We start from the raw sequence: 18,129 nt of genomic DNA, 5'->3' as shown, positions 1-18,129 counted from the left end.
TATACTCGCGCATTGTATGACTGTATAAGTGTTAAATTATATTTTTATTTTATTTTAAGTATTAATAATATTATGTGGATGACGCAAAGAAGATAATTTTTGTCTCAATAACGGCGGTCGGTGATAGTTCTTTGTTTTTAATTATTATACATCAAGACTTTTTGGGGGCCCCCTAAAATATTCCAACAATGGGGCCTGGGGCAAAATGGTCCCGTTGCCCCCCCCCCTCTGAACGGCCCTGTTACTACTATATTTTCATAATTGACTGTTCTAAATTATTAAAACACATTTTATTACTTTGAAATTAGTATTATTATTTCAAACTACATCATCGTTTGGATTCTGAAAGGGCTGCACGTAACAGGGTGAACAAGTTTCGGAAAACATGCTTATGACAAAAATACTAATGACATTACCAAAGGAATATAATCATTTTTACAGTGCTTGGGATTCAGTCCCAACGGCAAGTAAAACAATAAATAATTTAACTAGTCGGTTGTTGATCGAAGAATCACGGTTATGGATATATCAAAGGTGAAGTTGGTGAACAAGAGAAATCGAGTGCGTTTCCAACCATTTTTTAAAACAGATCTGATGGAAGAAACAGCAGTTATGGTAAAGGTAAAAAAAAGAATTTACTAATAAAAATAATGTTAAATGTTATTACTGTGGTAAACTCGGATATTATAAACGAGATTGTAGGAATTTCCTACGTAGTATGAACGGTGGCAAAACCGGTACTACAAGCACGAATTTGAAAGCATTCGTAAGCGAGTCAAGGTTAAATAATACTGCAGCAGATGCGTGTGTATTAGACTCAGGCGCGTCAGATCATATGAGCGCGAATCGAGAGTGGTTTTCAAGTTTTAACCATTAAAAACACGCAACAAATCACGATAGGTGATGGGACAAATCGGAATGCAACAGGAAAAGGTAATATTAAAATATTAACATAGTCCGTCGTTGCACAAGAATAGTGACACAACTCAAAAATTGGCATTTTCGAGATTACTATAAAAATGCATTGCAAAATACCCATATATTTATGTGCAAGAACGTCATTTTTGATGTTTCCAAAATTCGCCGCAAGATAGCTGTAGTGTCGTTATTCCCTTATCGTATAATCGCTAGTTTGTAATCACGAAAAGTGACACAAATCTAGTTGTGTTCCGACAGTCAAATTAACATCATTATTTATTTTCAACTAAAACGACACAAATCCAAATGTGACACTTTTTCTAAAATTATTAACAATCGTTATTTTGAACAGTGACACAATTCAAAATAGGTCACTACTGTTGAACAAGTAAGAGGAATTTGTATAATAATTACATTACTATTATAAACTTATTCAGACTTGTGACACTTTTCTTGAAATAATATCAGTTATAATTGGAGTTCTGTCAGTAAATAAGTTTATTTTTTGGCTTATAACTATTATTATAATTAATTAAATAATCATAACAATATTATAATATTATGATATTATTACATTTATAATTTCTTTTAATTGTATTATCTTAATGGACTTAGTGTAAATTATAAATAGATCAAGTTAAAAAAACATGACATCTGCTGGAAGGTTGAGATTGCTTATGAAGTTGGTAAAGGTTAAACAAGATGAACCCAATCTGACTACACGTCATAATATAGTTGATAAAACTACTTTGTACGAAGTAAAAAATGACGAGAAGTCTCAATTATTGCCAACAGGTAAATAATGATCATAAAGCTTATTCTGTATTTTTATAGGTGCTATTTTAATAACATAATTAATACGTTTATGGGCATCATAATTTTTATTTTTGCGAGGCGAATTTTCGTAACACTTTCGTTACCATGATAATTATTATTATTAGATGTTTATTTATTTTTAACTATGAAATATTAGTATTTAAATTTATTTATTATACTCAAAAACATATTTATGATAAATAGATTATCCTTGTATAAGAAATATAGGTACCGTGTACCTAGCGTACTTTTTAGACTAGATTTTTGTAATAATTAGTTATTTAAAATCTTGAAGAAAAAAAATATATAATATACATCGCATTGTAATTTTTACCATTAAAAAAATTTAGGAATTTATTTTAATTTTGTTTAAAGCACGCGTGGGTATCGGATAATTTTAAAATATATTTTTTTTTTGCTCTACAAAATAGTCTGGCCTGCGGGCACTAGGGAACCTCTGCTCATTTTTTTTTTATTTTTAGATAATACACTTGTCAATCCTACATCTTCTGACGAGTTTATTACTTTACAAAATGTACCACCTTCACATTATTTTGAACGGAATCACGAAGATAATGCCGTATTAGAGAAAAATGAAATACCCAATATTGTAGAGCCTGCTACGTCATCATCACAGGCTGACGACAACAGAGAAAGTAGCCTAAATGATTATGTAATGTCTGAGGATGAATCTATAGGATATAACAATACAGATGACAGTGATTTGGATCCAGACTATGGCGATGAGAATTCCAGTTCATCGTCGACGTCGAGTGATGAAGTTCCCAACGAAGAGGCACCCTTAGAAGTTGAAGAAATAAGAGGGAGAAAACGAAAGGCCAAACCAGAGAAGTGGAATAAATCAATTAGGAAAGCATGCAGAAATCATGGGAAAAAATACACGTATGTCAATTCTAAAAAAGAAACCAAGGTTGTTGAAGATAAAGCAATGGGGCCACCATGCAAAGACAGCTGCACCCTTAATTGCAAAACAAAAGTGACCGAAGACCAACGGTTAACTATTTTTACTAATTATTGGGCACTAGGCGATTTACAGAGACAACGTAACTTTCTGTTGTTAAGTATGGAGTCAGTTGAGCCTAGATATAGGTATGTTCGCGAGAACAGTCATAGACAGAAAAACAATGCATTTTATTTTTCTGTTAATGGTCAAAAGATAAGAGTATGCAAGACATTTTTTAAAGCGACACTTTCCATATCTGACAGGCCAATTAGAACAGTTTTAAACAAAAGCAATGATAAGACCATCGGCATGATAGACATTGAAAAGCGAGGAAAACATGGCAAGCAAAAAAAAGTTGATGAAAGCATTAAAGAAGCAGTACGTTGTCACATAAAATCCATTCCTAGGATGGAGAGCCACTACTGCCGAAAAGATTCTGTTAGAGAATATATTGAAGGGGACAAAACTCTAGCAGACTTACATAGGGACTACTGTGAAGAAACTGAAGCGCCACATGCTAACTATCTTATGTACTCTAGAATTTTCAATACGGAATTTAATATCGGATTTCATCGCCCAAAAAAAGATCAATGTGAAGACTGCATAAAGTATCAAAATGCTCCTGAAGAGGAAAAAAATACACTGAAAGATAAATACGATCGACATCTGGTAGAAAAGGAATTATCTCGTGAAGAAAAAAAAACTGATAAAAATAGCGAAAATAAAAATTTGATTGTGGCAGTTTATGACTTGGAGGCAGTTCTTCAATGCCCTCGAGGAGAGGCATCCGGTTTCTACTATGTATCCAAAATTAATGTATTTAATTTTACACTTTACGAACTGAAATCAAAAAATCCTGACGTTTTTTGCTACGTATGGGATGAGACACAAGCAAAACGCGGAGCTAATGAGATTGGAACATGCGTCCTAAAATACATCGAATCATTGAAGGATAGAGAATCAGTCCAGAATGGGGAGAAGTTAGACGTAATATTTTACAGTGACAACTGTTGTGGTCAGCAGAAAAATCGATTTATGTTGTCGATGTACCGCTATGCTGTAGAAAAATACTCGTATATAAATTCCATAACACACAAGTTTTTGGTCAAGGGACACAGTCAAAATGAGGGAGACTGTGTGCATTCGGTAATTGAACGTACCGTCAAGAAATTTTTAAAATCAGGCCCAATTTGCATACCAGCACAATACATTACATTAATTCGTGGTGCAAAAAAAACTGGAAGGCCTTACCAGGTCAATGAAATGAGTTACGACTCCTTCTTTGATTTGAAGAATTTGGCCGAACAATCTCTTATCGGAACCAATTTGAAGGATTCAAATGGCGAAGCCATTAAAATAACAAGTGTGTCCATGTTTCGTTTTGAAAAGGAAAGTCCTCGAAAAATTTTTTTTAAAACATCTTATTCTGAAAAAGAATTTTGTGAGATCCATTTGAAAGAAAGACGATCGAAAACCAGAAGTACTATCAATGAACTAAAACAGCTGTATACTAGTAAAATAGGGGCAGAGGCTAAAAAACCAGGTCTACTGAAACTACTAGAAAAAAATGTTATACCAAAATCGTATGCATTTTTTTATGAAAATTTGTAATTTTTTAAATATTATGACTTATAATAATTTTATTTTATGACGTTCCTAAATTATAGAACAAATACAACTGTTATTTTTATGTTCTAATAACTAATTTAATTTTTTATAATAGTTACGAAGTTCCTAAGTACAGAACAAGGCTGATTATACTGTAATTTTATTTTTATCAATAAAGTGTTCAATTTTTATTTTTATTTTTATTTTTCTATTAAGTTTTATGAATATTTTATATCTATTATATAAAATAATCTAAGTTAAGCACCTAAGCAAGGTTGTTTAATATTATTATAATATTATTTCCGTTATACAATAAAGGGTTGTTTATGTCTTCATTTATATTAAAATTGTTGTTTTTATTGTATTTATTAATGGCTTTGTTATTAATATTTATATTATTATGATGAAATATCATGAAGTGGTGATATAATGTTTTCAGGAAAATCGTCATAACTCACAAGAGGGATGAAAATAGAACAATTTAGAAGTTTATTCTTTATTTTATCAAAACAAACTTGTTATTGTTAGGATGAAAGCAAAATAGTTTTATTGATTCCAAAAAAAAATTTTAAAATTTTAACAATCCTAAGTCGTGGTGAACTATACAAGAAACGGGGAATCTTTAAACCGCCGTACTGGAAAATCTACTATTTTGAGTTATGTCACTATTCTTGTGCAACGACGATATGATATATTCAATTGATAACGTATACCACGCCCCTCTAGAGACCATTTTCATGGCCACAATCGCCCGATCCGACCAATTCACGGAGTGTCGTACCCCTGCTTCTATATTGCCCTATGATTCTATCTCAGCGGATTTTATTATTTCTATGTCTAAAAATTATACATTTTATTAAATATTTCATTTTTCCATTTTTAATATAATTATAAATTAAGTGATTCCTTAATTATTTAAAAAATATCGTATTATTTAAGGATTTGGTGGGGGATCGTACTTGTCTCTAAATTATCGTATTCCCCCACCAAGATCGTACCATTTTGCTGCACATTTTCACCGACCGTATAAAATTATGATGATGTTATTGTCACCGTTGTTGATATAATCCGCTAGGAGCGCAACACTCTGTTCGCCTTAATTTTCAAGTTCACCACCCGTTACGGAATACGGATTGACCATTAAAATAGTAAATTTGTCTCTTTCGACATTAGAATATTTTTATATTTAATTTTAATATAAAAAGTTGCTGATGAAGTTAATTTGTTTCGCGTCAAAAATACCAGGACATCGCTGTATTGCCCCCGGTTGTAATTCCGGTTATGATTCTTGTAAAGAAAAATATCATTTTTTCACAGTTCCTAAGGATGATATTAAATTAAAAGAATGGACAAAAGCCATTTCGAGAAAAGTCTTTTTAATAAAACCTAGTCAGGTGGTTTGTGAACGGCATTTCCACGAAGAAATTTTAAGGAAAAGAATAATGACTGACAAAAATGAGACAATTTTAGCTGAGGTATGTTTTCTATATCTATTAGGTATAAATACCCAGCAAACATTCATAGTCTACGTGATGTCTATGATAAATCTATACGTCTATAACGTCCACGATCTCTTGTATACTAACCACGATTAAAGATATAATGGTTACCCGACGGGCTATGTCACAAGCAATATCACATGGCAATTGAAATTACTTTCAGAATTAGCTGTTGAACTAACTTAGTGCGCTCTCTATAATATTAATATGAGATAATGTTAATATATTAATATAGTACAATAGTATATAAATATTCCACTGCTGTCAAGAGCGCTGCAGAATTGTTCTCATCATGAGAGTAATATTAAAGACAACTATTCCATGCTCGTTGGGCAACCATTATATCTTTAATCGTGATACTAACTATAGTCGCATATAGAATGTCTATATTAATATTCAATTTTTGCATCTTTAGTTAGATCTATATTTGATAAATATTTATAGATACACGTAGATGTAGATATCAGTAATTGGATCATTTTATGCGCTTGTCTAAATATATAAAAGTTTTTTTTTTTTTTTTTCTATATTTGTTCATTGTAACGACCTCAAGGTCTTTGACAATGCTTATCACAAGTGGGTAGTAGGGAGATCATGTGATCTATTTATCTATGTATATATCACTATATGCATGATACTACCCCCCTTCTCCAAGAGGAGACATGTGCGGTCTTCACTCCCAGTGGAGTGGGACCTAGTTGGAAACCGGATGACGCAATCGGACGACAGCACGGGAAAATGGTGACTGCGTAGAATCACACACATTTTTTGCACTTTGCTATGAATCGAACCGATGACTGTGTGAGTCGTAAGTCAACTGTGTGACCACTGCGCCACTCCGGCCCCATATATAAAAGTAAATTTATTTTATACGTCTTTTATTATTAGTTTGTGTCAAAAATTATCTTTACAAACATATAGTTTAAACATATTGTATACCGTATATACTATATAGTTGTAAATATAAATTATATAATTTCCGAGTTTTTTATTTCACTAATTAATTTAAAATTTTAATGTCAGGTATACCTATATTCAAACTGAACACTGTGGCGCGGTCCCGCGCAATAGCCGTTTGAATTCAAACAGTCTTTGCGCGGAAGCCGCGCCGTGGCTCTCAAACAAACCACCAATCGACGACGGACGACGCCAGCTTGCGACACCCGCGCCAGAAACCGTCGGCCGGCCGCTCGGCGAACCGGATTGTACAAGTGACTTGTTTTCTACGACCCGCCGGGAACACACGCACGGACACGACCGACATCCCCGTGAATTGTAGCTCTACCTACATATAATACGGAAAATCTATTTTTTTCACCGTGTTTACTATTCACTGTGTCGGTGTCATTTTTTTTGTTGAATAAAACACCGACCCTTAAATTAAACCACCAAATTGCGTTTTTCTTTTTTTTTTTGTTCTGTTTTTCTTTCTAAATTTTACCTAGCGGTTACCTCAAGAAAACCACCCACGCGGCACCCCACAGGTCCGCGACAATTGCTAATAATATAAACATTAAACAATATAAAAGGCATGAAACTATAGTGTAATACATATTATATAATATTTTCATGTCTTTATAATAATTATAATATAATATATAAAAAAAAAATTAAATTAATATTATGATGTTTATGGTGATAGTTATCAGTTATCACTTTTCAAGCAGGTTCCACAATTTGCCACTTAATTCCTTAGTAGATGTTGTTGAAATGGAAAATAAGTTGAAAAATCCAGCAAAATTTAAGACCATTATTTAAATTAAATTATTACCTATTTAGCGTTTTTTTGGTACAATTCGCCAAACAGGAGGTACAAATGACCATCCAGCTACTCCAACCTTTTTACAATTATACAAAATGTTATCCGTTTACAGTGTATTGAAATCTCCCGAATCAGGAAACTGCACCATAGGAAATAATAAACCGTCTCAAAATTAATCTCTCTTGATAGTATCAAAACAATTTATTATAATCCGAAAAAAACAAACCATTATTACTTTCAATCCGTGAAAAACTAGACTTTGCAATTCAACATGATTACTGGAGTTTAGATGATATAATAAAACCCAGTGATCATAATTATTTTGTAGCTCCTGTAATCGATTGTGTAATGTATTATGTCTGAGAGTATTTGTCTAAACAAATTTTACGCCATTTTAAATGTGTAACATGTCAATCTGCAATCAAACAAAATATTAATTTGTGTTCATATGAACCGGTTGCACGGCTAGTTAACTTAAAGTCCAAATGAGGATTAATACACCCAAACATTAATTTTTTTAATTTTATATGCAAAATTAAATAGTTGTTTTCCAAGTATTGTGAAATAGCAGATGTTTTAGACCTAATACTCACCGAACTGTTAACACGTTGACTGCGTTTGTTACTTTTTTCGTCAAATTTAATTTTGGTACTAAGAAAAAAGTTTTTATATGTGTTCAATAGCACATATCAATCATTTTTTTCAACTTTCAGCTTATGAACTTTTATGACGCCAATTGGCGTCGTTAGCGTCACTGAATTTTTTTTTCAACATTGCGCATGGACGCCAATTGGCGTCTTGGTTATTTTCATTGAATTTTTTTAGAAATGCAACGGAAGTATATAAAATTAAATTAAAAATATACAAGTATTACAAAAATTATAAATAAAATTGATTTTTATTATTATATAGAAATAAAAAATTTAAAAAAAATACAATATATTATGTATAAAACGATAAAAAAAAATATGAATAAAATTAATTTTTGTTTATTACTACTTATTAGTTGTGTGAAAACTTAATTAATAAAAATACAATTTATTGCGTATGAAATTTTTTAAAACACGTTTTAATCCACAAACTTGGTTTTTTAGGGCAAGCGTCACAGTAGTATGTACTATCTTTTCTGATACCATTTTTGTAGCACAGCTGACATCTTTTTCGCTAATTCTCCCATTTTCACCCATTCCATGCGTAGATGGTAAATGATTTTCGATACTTAATGATTTCGAAGGTGCTTCCGGCTTAGGTAATAGGTTAATCAGGACAATAATTCGAAGACCATATAAACTTAATGTTGTACCGATATTATATTGATTATATAAATTGTATGAATTCAAAAGTAGTATTTGTATAATATGTATACCTAGCTTTTTGTACCACCTGATTGTTTTTCTCGTGAAAGGGTAATAGCTAATCATCTGGTCCTGTCTGTCGATTCCACTCATAAACTTATTATAATGTTTAATTGGTAATGGTTTGAGAGTTTCTCTACCTTTACGGTTAGTCGTTGGCACCATATCGTTCTGAAACTCCGATGAAATGTACGTCACCTCCCTTTTGTCTTTCCACTTTTCTATCATAACATTGTTAGAATATTTTGAAACTGTTTCCCCAACTTTCAGTTTAGCATTTACGACATCTTTTGGAGTATTTACTCTATTCGCCCTCAACGTGCCAGTACAATAAGTATGTTTTTCGAGCAGTTTTTGTGCCAAATCATAACTATTGTAAAAATTGTCCATGAAAATCGAGTGACCTGTGTTTAGTTTTTCTTCCATCAGGTGTAAAACAACATTTGCTGCATGCCCTTTTACAGTAACAAAGTTAGAAACATCATCGAAACTAGGCACTACAACTTCATCTTCATCTTCGCTTTCAGATGAGTTTTCGTCACATAAAATACCTACACTACATTCGCTACCAGAATCATCAAAATCAAATACATTGTCTTCTTCATCGGAGTCCAATAGTAATTGAATTTTGCGTTCATTGGGGAATTTACCAAAACAAGCCCTTTTAGGTATCGATGGACCAGCCTGATCTCTATCCATGATAAGTAACAATATTATACCTACCAAAAAGAAAAATCAATTTCACACCTTCTGTTTGACATAACGTATAGCGAGAAATAAGAAAAAAAACTTACCAGAATAGCAGGCGACGTCCACCACTGACGATAAACAAATCGAAAATAATAATATTTATACGTTGTTTATTTGTCGATAAAGTCGAGAATTATAATACACGTCATGTCAATAATAATATTATGTGTTTCGTTGTGTAGGGATACGCATTAAAAAAAAAAAAAATTGATAAAGATGTCTCCAATAAGATCGATCAAAGTAAAAAACAATAGTATTCTAAAAATAACATAAAGGAACTGCTCCTATATGGTCATACGTCCAAACGGCGTACGAATACATATTTTAAAATATGCGTTAAATCACGCTAAATAATATTAAAACAACATTCAGCCACGCGTAGCGAGTAATACACCATAATATACTTTTAATTTATACTGGACGCCATATGGCGTCAAACGCGTTGCCGAATGATACTTATGACGCCAATTGGCGTCAATACGCAGTCAACTTGTTAAAAGACACTCTTTATTTTCCTTGTTTTCAACATAGTGAAGAAATAATAGCTTTTACTATCAAATATTATATAAATATGAACAAAAAAAAGATACCAAAATTCACATTAACATAAAAATTGTTAAATATATAAAAAAAAAATAGTTGTATTTTGTGTATGTTTTTATTATAATATATTATATATATCTGTATAATATATAAAAAACTATGATATTTTTTATGTTTTCCTATGAACACTAGTTAATAAGTATCAAACAGAATTCTTATATATGAAAATTATAATTCTTATTTCTTAGTACATTTTACAGTAATTTATAATTTTTATTTTACTCAATTTTAATATTATGATTGCATGACAGGAGTTATATTTACGAATAACTTACGGGCGAACGCATGCGTAGCGGTCTTAGCGGATTATTAATGAACTGGCGACAATCAGCGAATAACACCAGTCTAGCAGTAGCCAGTACTTAGCAGTATATATGTTCATGATCCTAACTAATATTATAACAGAAAATAATACTAAAATTAATTTACCTTCCAAGTATAAAATATTAATAAATAAATGTATTTTTGATAAAGTACCTAGTTGTTATTGTTTTAAATCCGTTGCAATCATTTCCACAATTTAGATATTCAGTTAGTGTTCTTGTATTAATAAGACTGAAGTTCTTTCATGTTATCTTCATAATTCTTCACCATCAATTGGTAGAAAATAAGAATTTGAACAAGTTTTTTTATATCAGTAGAACTTGAGTACCTTGAGTTTAACTGGCCTAGTCTTTATTGATGATATAAGAAGATCTTTTATCTGATGAACATCCAGTTCATAGTATGCATCGAAAACATTTTGTCTTAATTCTTCAGTAATAAGACCACATTTATTTTGACACTTTTTTGTGTAGAACGAGTTCGGTCGAACATATTTTTCTTTAACTACAGTCCCTTTTCTAGTCTTATATGATTTTCCATCTATTCTGAATGTTGTATTTATCTTGCGTTTATTACCTCTAGGAATTTTCTGTAGGCACATATACCAATCTGTGTGTTATCATAATTATTTGCCACTTCAAGTACCTCAATGATATGCGGCTATGATGATGTCCGTGCGTCGACTGGTTGCGACCTTCACAGTTACGACATATAATAACGGGCGTTACGTTATGTAACGCCGTTGTGCCTATGACTTTACGCAACAGTTGCACTTGAACCACTAGTGCATCAATTTTTGGATCAAAATTACCCCAAATAGTCCAGAAAGTGGACCAATAGGTACAGGTACGTCCGGTTCTTGATTGACTTGTCCTACAGTTAATCCTTGTACTTTTCGTGATAAAGATTCATAGGCTAGCTGATATTTCCTTTCATTTGGAAACCCATGTTTTTTGAACCGTGGATCGAGTACCGTTGATTGCATAATCACTTCATTATTCTAATGTTGGTCAAATCTTGATAGTATTTTCTCTAATTAAATATTTGCCACTGCACAAATTTCTGTTGGAATTGTTTCATCATTGATGTACGCCGTTACATATTTGACTATTGCTCATGAAAATAGTATTATCTTTGAGATTGATACATAGTTCTCTGGACTAATATCGTTAGTTACATCATAAAATATTTTCAGTAATTTATATAGATTTTTGTAAGACATTCCACTCATCGGTATTTATTTTATTCAAATCATTATTAAGAATTGCTAATGTAAATAAAACTGGTTCCTTTATCATCGAAATTCTATCAACCATATCATACGTAGAATCCCATCTGGTTGGACAATCTTGCTTGAGCTTTAAAACAGAATAACAACCCTGTTTCTGAATTTCATTTAGACGTAGCAGTGCATGACTTCTTCTTTTGAAATATTCTATAATATCCTTTACCTTTGCAATAATATGTTTCACTGGCTCTAAACCACATTGTACAACCGAGTTTATGCTATGAGCATAACACGGCAAATGCCTCCACTTGCATTCTCGAACAGCTGCAACTAAATTTGATGCATTATCAGTTGTAATCATAGTTATTAAATTGCCCAAGCCCCATTTATTAACATCTACAATAAGTCTTAGTTAAGTCTTTAAAAATTATCAGTTGATCTGTACTCAAATAATGAACCAGGACAGGATCGATGCTTATTGAATGAATAAAACCAGACAATTGTGAATTATTCTTAAATTCAACTAATGAATTAATTGGGCATTTTTCAGTGATACCAAAACTTTTATCTTTGAATTGTCGTTTGGTTTTTGTAAAATATCATTGTTATACAAATTATAGGGGGAAATTTGCCCTAATTGCATATCAGATACGTTATTTGGACTCCAGTTGAATGCTAAATCAGTTGATAGTTGTTTACCAACTGTCTCTCAATCTTGTCTCCCTTTTTAGTAACGCACTGTAACTCTTGGCTTATAAAGTCACTACTTACTTTAGTTTCTTAAAGCTTGATTCTACCACTGCGAAACTCGCAGTTAATTTTCCGTGTTTAAAAATAGGTATCATCAAACCTGACCACAAAGGTAAAAAATGCATACATTTAATTATTATAGCATTAATGTGGGCAAATACATAGCATAAGGTACTACCATTACCTTCTTGAATTACCATACCATTACTTTCTTTGCTCTTTTAAAATATTTCCTCAGCCCAACTCTGAAATGGATTTTTTTCATTATCAAGATCAATAAATTGTGGTTCATCTATTTCCTTAATTAAACCACGAATGTCTTCCTCAGATTCAACAATTGATAACACTTCATTGTACCATAATTTATAAAACCAGTTGATGTTATTTCAATTATTTTTTTTTATGATGCTCGCATGGAGTGTCTCTTTCTGTTACTCCATCAACTCCATCAGATTCATTTGTTACCACGACAAATAGGGATAAAACAATTGAATATATTTCCGATATAGATTGGTTTTAAAGTATGACTCCTATGCTTCGTAGAATTACTTCTCTAACTTTACTTTGATTTTATTTCAATGTAACCCGTTTCCTCGCTAATTTTAGAAAGTGAGCAATATCTGTTTGGTCTTTAAACTGAAGAACTGCTTCACACAATTTCATGAGACGGGACTACTGCTTTTCGACCCGCCATTATTCGGTTAGTAATGAATTAATATTAAAGAGAAAAATTATACAAAAACTAACTCTATTAGGTACAAATTAAATAACCAAATTCACAACGACGTGGAAAACAACGTTTACTTCAACAACGTTGAAATTGGAATAATGAATAAAACAAAAACCTGGATAGTAAAAATGGTTATTGATAATATAGTACCTCCATCACCGCACATAATTTATTGTCATGCAAATTTTGGCGATAATCGTGCAAATTCATACTAATTACGCGCTAATATCCAGTAAAAATTAATTTTGAATTTTTGAATTGGTAGTGCTAGCGAGAGGTCGTCGTGGTGAGCGCTGTTGTGTGGCGAAGTAGGCATCCAAAAGTTCATGGGCTACGGGCATATGTGCTGTATCTCGATTGTGCGGCGGATCGCTTACGCGAGAAAAAACCGTTTTTGAAAAATTTTTAAGAAGCTAATTTGTGGGAAAACCGATTCACAATCTCCTCCAACACATTTCAGTGTCCCTGCACACCATACTCGTAACGTTGCCCCTTTCACTTAGCAAATTGGATCAAGATGGTACTTTAGAGAGGTCATTTTTCGATTTTCTCAATAGTTATTTAATGCCACGGGAAAAACCACCGGAAAATTACGAAAAAACGCTAAAAATGGGATTTTAATTTCTAACGCTTTGATTATCACCATAGAAACGAATAAAAAATTATAATATTTTAATATTAATTCAACTTACATGATAAAATAAATAATAACAAAATATAAAATATCGAGACTGACAAACCGTCTCCGCTCAGAATCGTTTTTCTTATACAATGATATTATATCATTGAATTCAAGTTTAATACAACCATTATACCCACTGATCATTATACCAATGACCCACTTGTAATCTACTGTACAGCAGAGCGACATCCACTTACCTGCTTTTTTCTAATCTTAATAATGTAAATATTATCTTTGTTTTTATATTTAAATTGGGCTCCCGCCCGTCTAATTAATAATAAATAAAAAAAAAAATTGTATAATTAATTTAGTAAAATAATATACAAATGCTTGCAACAATTTTATAAAAACTCAAACTAGCCTCTATTTTAAAGTTCCTATTTCAAAACAGATGTAATATTTTAATTCAGCAGCCATTTAAACGTAGAAGTTGATGTAAATTACACACATTTTAAATACTTAAATAAATTCCTCCCTTAGCCCCCCCCCCCTTCCTTTGGGCCAACTTTAAAACCGATACCAAAATTGAATTCAGCATACTCAAAACATGTAGTTTTGATATATTAAACAATCAATTAATCTAAAAATTAATAGGTGTTAATAACATTATAACATTATCAATATTCAATGTTTTCAAATTTTGAATTCTATTTATATTATGGTTTCAATATTAAAATGTTATTATATTAAATGATTTCTTGTAAGTGTTAAATTAATTAATTTTATTAATGTAGTTAGGACTAAAGAGTTCATATACCTACCTCTGAAATAGTTGAAATAGTTTATTATTATTCAATAAATACAATATAAAATACTTACTTACGAACACATAATTTGCTGCCCATTTGGAATACTTGAATGAAATCCACAATTATTTTACAAAACAAAGTTAAAATTCAAATTACGTGTAGGAGTACATACAATCAATTTTAAAATAATAATAACAAATTAGGAGTTTTTAAATTAAAATTCAAGTTACTTGTAAGTTGTAGAGGTAGGGGAAATCAGGGTAAGTTGGCGCACTTAAGGTTAACTATTTTTTTCAATATCTTTCATGAATACAAGAACAGCAATTATGCTAAAAAAATCTTCTTACATATATAATTATTCTATACAATTAATACAGAAGTTTAATTTTAAGTCTTTAAGTGTTTAAACTTTAAAAGAACTTTAAAATTAAAATGCGTCAACTTACCCAACCCTTGGGTAAGTTGATATTTCTATTGGGGAAAGTTGACATAAACAACAATAAACTTAGATAATAAATTGAAATAGGTACACATTTTTATATTACTCTTTCTTTTTTAGAACAACTTGTACTTTTTATAATTATTGAAACAAAAACAACGTAGGCAGATATATTATTGGATAAACATCTTTTAAACAAATTAATAACAATTGAAATTGTTAAATAACAAACTAATATTAGATAACCAACTATTTTTAAAATAATTTTAAAAGTTATTACAGTCTTAAAAAAATGCATAACAATATTGAGAAATATTGAGCAATGAATTAATATTAATCAGTCTTGATTATTTTTGAAAACAAAGTATAAAACAAATCATTGGATTATGTTTTTTAAAACTATTTTATATAATAAATGTATGAAAAACAACTTAAAACCATTTAGTATTCATAAAAACAATTTAGGTACCACCTTTGTACATAGATACACATTTTAAATATTAAATCACAGCAGATAGAACTAGTTATTCAGGAAAGTTTTGACAAAGATCACATTTAAATGCTTTCCAATCGTCTATACCTGCACATAAATCATGTGCCCATCTTTGACATTGGATACATCTTATCCATGTTTCTCCCCTTGTATCAGCTTTATACTGTTCCTGACAGAAAATACATTCTTCATCATCAGTGTCACTTTTTTGACTAAATAATATCTTCTTTACTGTTTTTTTTTCCTTCCTTCTTTAGCCTGTTTTGATGCTTTTCTTTTCTCTAAACGTATGTTTATTTTGCTCTTTCAACATTTTTTCATGAAGTTTGTTTTCCAACATTGACTTGACTGGAGAACTTGTAATTTCAAAACTAGGAAATTTGGCTCTTGGCCGACGAGTGCTAATTTGCCTTTGAGCTGTAGGCAGTGATGGAAGTTCGGTGGCAGTAGGAATGGCATGTGTGTCATTGTTTATATTATTTTCATTAGATTCACTATGGTTGATATTATTATCAGAGACAATTTGTGTTGAGCTGGAATTTCTATAGGTCTTTCTGTTACTGCAGCTGAAGCAAACTCATCATCGGAAAATATGTTAGGATTATATGGCTCAATCCCGCATGCTTTGAATCCTTTTAGAGCGTTACTTATAGTTGCTGCTTTGTTGAAAGCTCCCCAAACAACTGGCCAACATCAGCATCCCTAATGACTACCAGGGTTATTCACCATCCAAGCGTCACACGCTTGACTGTAGTAAGTTTTTAGAGCACCAAAAACTGCTACATCCAACGGTTGAAGTCGATGAGTGGTATGAGGTGGGAAGCCCAACATTGTTATATATTTACTTCGACAAAATTCAATGGCTTTAAGTGATACATGAGAAGCATGGTTATCTAATAATAAAAGTATTGAAGATTCAGCATTTGGTCGAACGTGCTTTGAAAAGTGTTGAAGATATAATAAGAATGTTTCAGTGGTCATCCAGCCACTCTCATTACAAACACATAATGTACCAGGAGGAGTGCCACGGGACAATTCTTCTTTCATTCGAATTCTTGGAAAAATTATAAATGGTGGTACATAAACACCAGCAGCACTTACACCACACACTACAGTAATATTTTTACCTCGCTCGGCAGAAACTAATTTAGAAACTCTTCTGGATCCAATAGGTGAAAGAACTTTAGGAAGCTTACATGGTACAGTAGATACACCACTTTCATCTACATTAAATATTTGACTCGATGAAAAATTGTTTCTTGTGCGGATTTCTTTAAGCTTATCAAAAAATAAACTCACATTAACTTTGTTAAATGCCATAAGTCTACCTATTGATGTAACTTCAGGTTTTCTTAAGCTAAAATCAAATTCCTTCATAAAACTCTCTATCCAGTCATGACCTGCCATTTTATATTCAGTATTGAAACAATGTGGAACATTATTATCTGAAGCATATTCGTAAACCAACTTTTGACACTGAACTTTTGTGAGTCCAAATGACCGACGATCAATATCTGTAATATACTCCTTAAGCTTCAGTAATTGTTCATCAGAAAAAGTTTTCCTAAATCTTCCTCCATTTACTGGATATTCCTATGTAGAAATTAAAAAATAAATATTAATAAGATAATTCAAAAACTAATTTAATATAGGTAGGTAGGTACTTAATTCATATAATACAAAATATAAAAGATTAAGTATAAGAAAGTAATTATAAGTAATAAAGTAATTATTACTACCTATAGTATTACTACCTATACAGTTGTATAAATAATATTCTATTTAATTTCTTTAACAAAAAAGTATTTAATAACTAAAGATATTTTATTTTCCAATTTTAGATTCTGAGTGGAATGATGAATGTATTGATTTTACAATGATGTGTGTTTTTTTTTAAATTTTTTTTATTTTTGTGTCTGTCATCACCTTTTAGGACAGTAAAAGTGCTTGGATTTTCTTCAACAGTACCTTTTCTGATAGGAAAGTGAATCTAGTTGGTACTTTGGGGGGTCAAAAGTAACATTTTTCCAATAGTTTTGAAAAGCGCCGTGAAAAACAAAAGAAAAATTAAGGGAAAACGGGAATTTTAACGCAAAATCTGTTTTCGAGAAAATCGATTTTGGTTTTTGGTGTAACTTTAAAACAAATGATCGTAGATGCATGAAATTTTCAATGGTTGTTTATATTTCCATTTTCTATACATGATTACATTTTCAAAATATTTTGATTTATTTTGAACTGTTTAGAGACATTTTCATTTTCCATTTTTTTTTAGTTTTTTTTCTAAAAATATCAATACAATTTTATTTGTTGGATAAAAAAGCTTGAAAATTTAATAGAACGCTCCTAGTATATTGTTTCAAAGGCAGATGAAAAATATTAAAAATCGTTAGTCACAGTTTTTTTTTTTATATCATTTAAAGTCAAAAATGACAAATATGGAAAAATCACGAAAATTT

General features: G+C 31.1%; 2 protein-coding genes and 1 pseudogene across 3 annotated transcripts in view; 2 read left to right on the top strand and 1 right to left on the bottom strand.

Annotated features, from left to right (window-relative positions):
- Window positions 1–974: 974 nt before the first annotated feature.
- LOC107882391 lies at window positions 975–4,499 on the top strand. 2 transcript variants are annotated; one of them, XM_016800659.2, is made up of 3 exons: window positions 975–1,306; window positions 1,550–1,713; window positions 2,217–4,499. In XM_016800659.2, the coding sequence occupies exons 2-3, from the start codon at window positions 1,566–1,568 to the stop codon at window positions 4,307–4,309; spliced, it is 2,241 nt and encodes a 746-aa protein (XP_016656148.1). In that variant the 5' UTR covers window positions 975–1,306; window positions 1,550–1,565; the 3' UTR covers window positions 4,310–4,499. The 2 variants fall into 2 exon arrangements, with proteins under 2 accessions (XP_016656148.1, XP_029341938.1); XM_029486078.1 differs by having other exon boundaries at window positions 975–1,713.
- Window positions 4,500–7,662: 3,163 nt separating this feature from the next.
- Window positions 7,663–10,282, top strand: LOC107882379 (annotated as a pseudogene).
- A 6,090-nt stretch (window positions 10,283–16,372) lies between these two features.
- LOC103307800 (tigger transposable element-derived protein 1-like) overlaps window positions 16,373–18,129 on the bottom strand; it is a 5,298-nt gene continuing 3,541 nt past the window's right edge. The window contains exon 2 of the mRNA XM_029485110.1: window positions 16,373–17,263. Within this exon, the coding sequence (XP_029340970.1) occupies window positions 16,373–17,263 (891 nt within the window). The remainder of the gene's footprint in view (window positions 17,264–18,129) is intronic.

Source organism: Acyrthosiphon pisum, chromosome X (assembly GCF_005508785.2).
Source record: "Acyrthosiphon pisum isolate AL4f chromosome X, pea_aphid_22Mar2018_4r6ur, whole genome shotgun sequence".
Lineage (NCBI taxonomy): Eukaryota > Metazoa > Arthropoda > Insecta > Hemiptera > Aphididae > Acyrthosiphon > Acyrthosiphon pisum.
This window is presented reverse-complemented; position numbering and strand designations above follow the sequence as displayed.